The sequence below is a fragment of the Cyprinodon variegatus genome, unplaced genomic scaffold, assembly GCF_000732505.1.
Source record: "Cyprinodon variegatus isolate N-32 unplaced genomic scaffold, C_variegatus-1.0 Scaffold220, whole genome shotgun sequence".
Taxonomy (NCBI): domain Eukaryota; kingdom Metazoa; phylum Chordata; class Actinopteri; order Cyprinodontiformes; family Cyprinodontidae; genus Cyprinodon; species Cyprinodon variegatus.
This window is the reverse complement of record NW_015150673.1, coordinates 194,278-204,087: the sequence shown is the minus strand read 5'-3', so window position 1 is coordinate 204,087 and position 9,810 is coordinate 194,278. Positions and strand designations below refer to the sequence as shown.

At 39.2% G+C, this 9,810-nt stretch overlaps 2 protein-coding genes across 2 annotated transcripts in view; both read right to left on the bottom strand.

The window, feature by feature from the left end:
- heatr3 (HEAT repeat containing 3) overlaps window positions 1-4,976 on the bottom strand; it is a 15,083-nt gene extending 10,107 nt beyond the window's left edge. Inside the window, exons 1-4 of the mRNA XM_015380698.1 lie at window positions 4,710-4,976; window positions 3,184-3,356; window positions 833-920; window positions 482-582 (exon numbers count right to left, since the gene is read on the bottom strand). Coding sequence (XP_015236184.1) covers window positions 482-582; window positions 833-920; window positions 3,184-3,356; window positions 4,710-4,850 — 503 coding nt within the window. The 5' untranslated portion in view covers window positions 4,851-4,976. The remainder of the gene's footprint in view (window positions 1-481; window positions 583-832; window positions 921-3,183; window positions 3,357-4,709) is intronic.
- Window positions 4,977-5,477: 501 nt separating this feature from the next.
- cnep1r1 (CTD nuclear envelope phosphatase 1 regulatory subunit 1) lies at window positions 5,478-9,232 on the bottom strand. Its single transcript, XM_015380704.1, has 6 exons — window positions 9,098-9,232; window positions 8,566-8,637; window positions 7,498-7,571; window positions 5,970-6,079; window positions 5,831-5,885; window positions 5,478-5,744 (listed from the first exon to the last, which is right to left on the bottom strand). The coding sequence occupies exons 1-6, from the start codon at window positions 9,120-9,122 to the stop codon at window positions 5,703-5,705; spliced, it is 378 nt and encodes a 125-aa protein (XP_015236190.1). The 5' UTR covers window positions 9,123-9,232; the 3' UTR covers window positions 5,478-5,702.
- Between the last annotated feature and the right edge of the window lie 578 nt (window positions 9,233-9,810).

Genomic DNA, 9,810 nt, shown 5'->3' with positions numbered 1-9,810 from the left:
ATATAACATATTTTTGTTAAAAAGGGGAACATGTTTGTAAATTAGTTTTGTTAGCTAGACTAGACTAAAATCTTTTCTTTACTCACAAAATAATTCAACCAATTATATCAGAAATAAATTTTAGATCTTTTTGTAAGTGTGAAAATGTTTTTTCCAAGCACAATTTTCCAAAAAATATCACCAACTTTTGGTAGATATTTGTTAAATGAGTTATCATTTAAAAAAAAAAAACAAATAATAAAATAAAGACCTGGAAATGTTTGCAGCTCTAAAGTTTTATTCGCTAGACTGAAGTCCAAATTGGCTCTTGAGATTGTAAAGGTTGCAGTCCCCTGAGCTAGAAATAAACCGGGACTACAATAATATTTTTGTTTTTTTGAGCATGGTAGAAGATCTGTGATGCTGTGGGCCTGTTTGTCTTTAATAGGACTTACTGCAGCAACATCTATACCAGGAAGGGAAAAAAACCCGGATAGCTTACCACAGATTCCACAGCAGGTTCACGGCCTCATTGGCCACATCCTCCACAGGATTGCTCTGCTCTTTCATCTCCACAGCCGCAGTGTCAAAACCAGCACAACACTGGAAAGAAAACAGAAATCTGACCCTAACAACAGCAGACCAGCAGGTGGACACAAATATTTGTTTTAAACTGGTTCATAACACATCTTAATAGGGAATTGATTTATGTTCTAGAGGTGGACAATAGATCAAAACTTTCAACCAGTTAAATCTAAAAGAGAACCACTGGACCTCTTTCCTGCAGTTATAACAGCCTGATGACAAATAGCAGCTAAGATGGAGTGAGCTGTAAGCGGCAGTGGTGTCTCACCTCTCGAAGCAGCATCATCAGCGGCGTCATGACATCGTGCTTCACCATGTCCTCGCACACCTCCTGACCTCCACATGCACTCAGATTTCTGTGGGGAGACGAACACTCGTCAGAAACTTCAGAGATCCCGTATGAGTCACAGAGCAAAGACACCACAGCATGAGCCGCCCTTCTTAAGCCACTTTCCTATTGAAAATACCAGGTTAGCTCGTGTTTTTTTTAAATGGATCGACCCTCTAACAATCGGCATATGGTTCCCTTCCCACTGGCAAAAAAAGCGGAGTCTAACCAGTGAGAAAGAAATCAGGAAAGTAAACAATGGCGAGAAACATGTAAGGAAGCCAGGGCATAGTCAGTATGCTTTATTGTTTCACTGTATTAACTTTCAAAATCCCTCCCACCAGTGCTGCTTCATGTTTATGGAACGTAAACGGAGTTGTTTCTGCTTCTTATATCAACCGTGGCACGGAGTGCTGACGTCTGTACGTTGCGTTTAATAGTATCACGTAAATTAGCAGGTCAATCCGGCTCTGCTGTTCCCACAGTATGCCATTAACAGGGATTAAAGAAAAAAAATCCTGAGCCTGAACCTTTTCAACACAGCAGGAAACTTATGTATATATATATATATATATATATATATATACATATACACACACACACAGACTAGGGGTGGAACGGTTCACAAAATCCACGGTTCGGTTCACAGTTCCGTGGTCACGGTTTTCGGTTCGGTATATGTTGAGTGTTAGCATGACATGTTGGTCATGTTGCTGTTAGCATAAACAAAACGTGTTGCACAATGCTTGCACACTGTTGCACTTTTATCCACAACTTTCTTTCCACCGTCATCGTAGGTCACTCTAAATGCAAAGTGGTCCCATACAGCAGACCTATAAAGTGCTGCTGGCGCGTCTTCCAACTCCTGTTCTTTCCCACTCGCCATACCCACACAATTCTCCACAACAACTGATTTTTTTCTGCTACACCCGGCTACGCTGCTTCGCTTCTTCTTGTTTACTACTGGTGGTTGGCTTTGGTCGCAGTACCGCCACCTTCTGCTCTGGAGTGTAAACGCTTCGCCTATGAGAAAAAGGAGCAAACGGTGGCGTAACTTGGCGTTCCTTTGTCAGACCTCCCGGGATAACGGCGAGCACAGCGTTTATTTGTTTCACCATGTTTTTCACATCGGCTGTGAGATGGGCACGCATGGAGTCACAGATTAACAGCGATGGTGATGCGTGGAAAAAACCACCTGGTCTCCTCACATACATCTCCCTCAACCACTCTTTCATCATCTCTTCATCCATCCAGCCCTTTTCATTTGCCTTAATATCATATGTCATCAGAGCGCTGTGTCTGTCTCGCTGTCAGCTCCCAGATCAGCTTCTCTGATTGGTTGATGCGGCGCGTCCAGCAGCAAAACTTCAATTTTTCCATCTCGAGCAGCAGCAGCGCGTTGGCGGCGCGTCACATAAACGCTCCCGACGCGCTGCGCCTGCTGCTCAAAACGTGCTGCGGGACCTTTTGATGCGCCTATACGCGCGTGAAGCCAGGCCATTGTCATGAACCGAACGAAACACACGCGAACCGAACAGAGACAGTCGAACCGAATGGTTGGGACGGTTTTCATAAACCGTTCCATCCTTAACACACACACACACATTTTCAAGCCATGCCAGGAGGGTGTGGGGGCATGGGATCAGAGATTGCATGAATTAACCGAACACTAAATTTGACTTTTGAAAATCCAATACCAAAAGCGGCCAGAAGATGGCAAAAGCGCATCTATATCTGATGGGTCATGTTCGAGGAAATCACAAACTCGTATTTTTAACTCTCATACACGGTCAGTTATTGACGCTGGTACATCGGCTGTTGCCGTAGCCCCCGGCAAACACACAAACAGCACCCGCCCCCTTCTTCTTCTGTTTGGCTAATACTGTTAGTTTCAGAGCGCTCCTTTGCTACTTTTGGCTGACAAACGCAAGAAGGATTTCGATTGTGTTTTTTTAAAATTAATTTACTGTCAATTTATTTTCGATTGATTTTTTTTCCCCACTGGCAATCGCTACTAACTGGAATACTTTAATCTCTGCATTCAGAGGCGAGGCAATTCTAACACTGGTCGCCTACCTATTTGTTTGACCTGGGTAGACACGTGTCAGTGAGTTTGAAGTTGGTTTTTCGGCCAGTGTGAAGGGGAGGCTAAAAACCTCCATCATGGTCATCCCGCCAGAAGAAGAAGTGGATTCTGACCATGAAACTCTGATCATTTACTTTGAGTTTTCTTCAGGGCTGAAATAAGCGATTAAAAAAAAAAGATATAGCGCTGCAGTCAGCTACTTTACCTGAGCGCCCCAGCAGCTGTCTCTCTGACGGCCAAGCTGCCGTCCAGCAGCATGGGGCCCAGCCGTCTGACAGCGTCCCTCTGAAGGAAACCAGGGATGGTCTGGCTCTGCTGCACCACCCGAGAGATGCTGGCACAGGCAAACTCTCGAATGTCTGCACTGGGACTCTGCAACTGGAGAAAAAAACCCAAATACAGGCTGTTAAATTGTTTTATTGGTTTTCTGAATCAGAGCAGAATAACCTAACATGCATAATGAATTTGAAGCTTTTCTTTTTCCTGCTAAAGCACAAATAGATGTCCAAATGCAGAACAGAGGCCAAACATCTGTGACTCATTTCACAGGTTTGAAAAGCTTTAATCAAGAAACACAAGTTTATACAAAACAAAGCAGAAGTTATTTTATCGTCATGCATAGCGATTGTCCCAGGCTTTGGACCCAAAGCTTCTATGTTTAGATAAACTTCCTGCTCTACCAAACTGAAAAATGTGCAGATTGTCACCGGGTTTCTTCTTGACGGCTGGCTGGAGCTGATCTAGGAAGGCGTTTAGAAATTATTTATTCTCTGCAGTGTTTTTAGTAAAGATCAGGGAGGAAAAACTTTTACACATTGTGGTCAACAATGTGTAAAAGTATTAGAGTGCTCATCCAACGCTGGCTTAGTTTTTCCTGGAGAGAAAATCTGGTTTTGTTTATTACCCTTCCAACAAACAAGTAAAGTTCACATTTTTTGTTTTTAAAGCAGAAGCAATCACATCTGAAACTGGTGGCTAAAAGTTCAATTTGTTTAATCTCCACTGGTAGAAGATTCTTGGATGTCCTAAAGTAATAAAATGTGTTAATTACTCAATAAATACATGAGTTTCATTGATAACTGTGGGACAAATATGAAAGATGCAACATAGTGTGACACAATTCAGCTTTTTTCTTATCAGCATGACAGAGTGATATCAGCTGCCTCTGCCCAACACAACATTTATGAGCTCATTAAGTTAATGTGTCACAGGTCATTTTTGTGTCATAGTTGGTTTTAGTGATTAAATGCGCAATCATGATCTGATCAGTCAATAAACAATAAAGAGAGGAGCATTCAAGTTTGGGGAGAAAAAAAAGATGTCACTTATAAACATTATGATGTGTACAAAAGTGGTTTAAAAGACTGGAGGGGAAACTTTATTAAAAGAGGAGACAAAATTAGCGTTAAATCTGAGATAAAGCATACAAGTGAAAATTAAATCATTTATGTTAAATCTAAATATTCATTTCATTTAAACTAGTGTAAAAGTCAATATGTCACGTCGATAAAACAAACAAAAAAGTTAACTAAATTATAATAAATGGGCATGAATATTCCTAGTAGACAGACGATGCAACTATATAATTTATGGCACTATTATAGATGTGTATATTTTCCCACATTGCCAGACATAATGACAGCGTTTTATAATAGAACCTAGTATATAATGGATACAGCTCAGCTTTACAGAGGCTCAGAGGGTTTGATGAATCAAACTTCATGCTCCTACTTTTTCCAGCAGCTCAGCAGCAGGACAGCTGTCCTCATCGAGCTCTTCCTCCGGACCGTCCGCTTCCTTCACGGCGCTCACCGGCAGGCCCACAGAGTTGAACTGCGGCCGTTTAAACTTGGCTGTTTTAGTTTTACCCATTTCTCTCTAACCTTAAGCTCTCATGTGGCGAAATATCCGTCTGTGGTTTTCTGTCCGGTTAGTTGGAGACCAGCCTCCAAAACACAGCAGCTCCACGTTAGCTTGGAACCATGTGGGAAAGGAAGACTGCCGGAAAGCAGTCAGTGACGCTGTCGCAACTCCGCTGGCAAATACTTCTTCGTGTTATTACGTCGGCCATGTTGTGAGTGGCAGGTTATCATGACGCCAAAACTATTTGCATGGAAAAAAAACACATTCTTTAAAGTAGAAGAAAAACGGTGTGGAATTTTTTTCCCATTTTATCCCCGAACGGTTATTCTTGTAACTGAGTAAATAGTTACGCATCTCAGTTTAAGTAAATAGTTATGCTAGTATGCTAATTACACACAATTATGCTAAAATAGCATCATATTCTGGTGTTAAAAAATGAATATAGTCTGCAAATCTAAATGCAGTGCTCTGAAAAGTGCCTTTATAAAGTTCTGTTTTTTTATTTAAATATTGTTTAGATATAACATGAGAAAACACAAGAAAAGGAATAAGGAAATTCCACACTCTGTGTGTTTATTAGGTAAATAAATTTAAAAATAGAAACATTTAGATAAAATACATGCTCGACTTCAAAAAAACATCTCAACTCAAAAATGTAAAATACATCAAGGGTTGTGTGAGATCAGGAGCTTCAGTAATATCGCGGCCAAACTTCTTTTTTTTAAAAACCCTTTCGGTCCGTTTCTTCATTCTAAATGATCACGATGATGAAATCTTCTTCACCGCCCTCTCGCTGATCCTCAGACGCCTCAAAGGACCGTCATCCATTGATGAAAACCACCAGAGCGTCCTGAGCGGTAGTTACTGAATGTTTGGTCGAGGTTTGAGAATGAGTTTTCCCGTCTGTCAAGAAATTTCAATACAATATTAGGAAAAAAATGCAAACACTTAACCCAAATTATAGATTTCCCAGGGATTGACAAGCTTACATCATCACAGGACATGTTGTATTCTGCTAAAACTGTGCGGCAGCGGGCAGCAATTCTGAAGAAAAGGGAGTCAAAGAAAATAAAAACCTGTAACGTTTAAAAAAAAAACATTATTTTCACTGGCGCAGAAAAAGGATACATCGAGGGTGCTACCACCCGTTTATGTATCCCAGCAAAGAAGAGGGCTATTAGGGTGATGCAACTGATGGTGAAGAAGGGATGATTCCAAAGTGATGACAAAAAAGAAACCTGCAAAACAAGAAGGGACAGAAGCAGCATTTGGAATAGGTTAAAAAAGATCCACTAGAAAATAGCTTAAAGTTATTTGCATATTGACCCCTTTTCACTTGATAATCATTGTGACGTATTTTGTGGGCGGGGCATAGCTGGAGGCAGACAGATGCCCCTGAATGATGAATTGCAAGATTTTTTTACCGGGTATTTTTTTTGAATGGCTTTAGAAAACCGATTTTATCTGAATATGAAATGTTTCTCACGTCTAGAACAGCAATAGTAAATAGAAAATCTGACTGATTTACCCCTAATACCATTACTCAATGAATGGAAGATCTGACAGGATTCCCTTCGGCTCAGTGGTTTGATATTTATACCAACCTGATAGAGAAACCAAGAGGATATAAATCCTTAAATGCCTACCGCTACATTCTGAATGGTCACTCACCAAATAAATTACAGACGAATTTTGTTTTAAATGGTCTGAAGTTCTGCCCCAAGGCCAGAAGACACCCGTGTACCGGGCATGGCTCATCGTTAACAAAAGGAACAACACCTTGAAGGCACACTGCGCTTGCATGGCTGGGTGAGTAATTTAGCTAATATCAGATTAGATTGGATTAGCATGGTCATCTTAGTTTTACTGCCAACAAACTTAGCTAACAATTAGCTAAATAAAGTTAGCATTAGCAGAGAAATAACTGTCAATTTCAATAAATGGCACATATCATTATAAGAAATCTGTGTATAGTTTTGTATATAAGTGTTTTATTTATCTTAACTTACCGGATATGAAGTGTGCCATGCATATGAAAGAAATTTTAATGATATGTTCCTGTCCAGTTAGCTCGTTTTATTGCATGTAAGCACAGCTGATGTCCGTTTTTGCGACTGGCTGTAGCAGCAGGTATACCGTAAAATTTTAAGTTGCCTACAGTCTGTTTATCCAGGCAACCAACAACACAATAAGATGACATTTTGTAGCCGACCTGGTACTGGTTTGTATTTGCTGCTTCCAGTTGTTGGTTTATTGTTCCTCTAACGTTCTCATGGGACTTTGATGTCAACAGAAAAAAGGATTGATTTTAAATTCATAAATCAAGGCTTAAAGGAGCATGGCTTAAATATAAAGGTGAAAGTTTTGCCTGTCTGGGGACAACTTGAAATAAAGACTTTTGTGAATTCGTGTTTAGAGTCCTGTTGTCTCATAATAACCCACCTCTCATGAACTGACTAATGGAGCGGTACATACAGGGAGGCTCGTTTTACACGTCGGGCAATTGTAAGGGCATGTATTAAAAAAAGTTATATTTAGTCTTTACACTTGGACAAAGCTCCTTTAAGGATTGGAAATGATTGTTTTTTAATTGTTGGGAGAAGCAGCTGTGAAAATGTATTCCTGAATTAAGCTTTCTTCTCTTGGTAACACAAACCTTTTGAGTGTCTGGGTCTATCAACCAGTTCCAAGCCCCTGTGGCTGTGCAAACAGACACCACTATCAAAATCACTGGGAAAAAGAAACAAAAAAAAAAACAACCAAGTTAGAACATTACACCGTCGAGTTTATTGCTGATCGGCTGCAAGTGTTTTAGTGATGCATGAATCCAACACACTGTAGTAAACAGATAAATGGAGGCAGATGTCTTTCAGTCATCAATGAACACATTCAGCAACCAACAAGATCTCTTTTAAACTGGGCACCGTTTCGTTCACAACACCTGCCCCATCAACCAGGAATCAGAATCAGAAATACTTTAATAATCTCAGGGAGAAATTACTTCAGTTACATTACTCCATCTGTAATAGAGTGACTATGGGACCAGTTTGATATAACACTATTTCATACAATATATATAATTAGGTTTTCCCCCTCCATCTCACCATCAGGTTAGGGGTCCTTTGCCTGGAAAACATTGAACACCCCTGCCTTAAGGTAAACATTTGAACAACTTAAATCTATAAAAAATATATTTTTTACAGGTTTTAATGTAAAATAAAGCACATAAATCCCATTAGAATTTTGTTTTGTTTTTTTAAAAATCTCCATCAGCATTTATAATACCGGTATTTGTATCAATTGAAAGGCTTTTAAAGGTCATTATAAGCTAAACCAGTTGTGAGAAACTAGTTTACATTTGAGGCGTCATGAGGCGTCATCCAATTTTCAAAATATGATTTATAAAACCATCCAGTGTGGATGTGAGCATCAGTGTTTAAACAAATATGGTTGCAGGAAACATGTTAGTACAGAGTCGCTCCTAATGACTAAAGGCAGACCCATCTACTCTTCAACACTCCCAAAGTAGCAGAATATTTACCTTTCTAATCCCCTGTTCCTCTAAAGGTGACCAGATCTTGGCACAATCCGCCCATTTGGGGGCTCTTTTTCTACTAATATTTTTGGTTAATTGTAGAAAGTGATTAATAGAAATAGGAAGCCATTGCTTTGAAAGTCCCTTCCCACCCTGACAGACCTCAGGTCAGTAATAACAGGTACTCACTTCTCCACCTGCCTGTTGCAGGTTGTAAACATGAGACATATTCGGTCAGCCTTCTCTCAAACGCCTTCAGGTCTGTTGAATGAAGGGACACATTAAAAACCGTTTATAGTGAGCATCGATTATGTAGGGTGGACTTAAATCTTTTATTTATATGACTGTCAGGCAACAGGAACTTTGCTATCATGCACAAATACAAGTATTAAGTTTAGCACAATTTTATTTCTTTTTTTAAGCTTAAACAGCACACAACTTAAATGTTTTTATCAAAACAAATCTCCTACTTTTTTGCTTGTATCACAGAACAGATGTTAAAATATGCAAATGTCAACTAAAAGGGAAACGACAGAAAAATTCCACGCAAGGCTAGCAAGTATGCTAATAAAACTAGCAACTCCTCATGCCGGGTTTCCATCTTGACAACAAAATAAATGTATGTTTTCTTTTTTATTTATTTCTTATCCATAAAACACAGTAGGACGCTTAAAGGGGTTACGAATCAAGGTGAAAATAACCCGCTTTAATTGTTTGTTACCTTCGGCCTGCTCCAAGGAATTCATCTCTGTCTCGCCAAGAAGCTACTCGTTGTTTGGTTGTGCCTCTGTTTCCTCTAACATGAAGGACGGGCTTTCTGACCAATCAGCATTGGGTAAATCCCCAACTATAAACTGATTGGATGAAAAGCTTTTAAAGGGCGGGACCAAACGCAGATATTCTGCCCTGACTTGTAATATCTACACATGAACAGCAGATGGCGCTGTTTAGTGCTAAATTAAATCTCAGACTTTAATGCCCGATTTTCCTTTGATTTGTATTTTTCGAACTTTGTACACTTTCAAGGAAAATAAGAGGTTATTCATTCAAAATGCTGTCGTAGGAGAAAAAAATAAAGCTTTCAACCATCTTTTGTGCTCATAGGTAATTATATTTTTTCTTCCTTTTCACTGAAATTCTTTGGAAAACAGATATTGTAATTTGAACGAATTTTGCTTATTTTGGTACTGGTAATATTTGAACTTGGTAAAACATTTTAGTTTTCTTTGTATATATATATATATTCACCATCTACCGTTTATATTTGACAAATATCATGGTAAATTAATTGCTTTTTATTATTTTTTTTATAAGTAAATATATTTGCACTTACATTTTCTCTGTAAACAATAACACGAACTAAATATTTTTTCCTTAATAATTCAAACTATATATCTTTGAGAAGCGTAAAGACATATGTCACGTGGACAAATT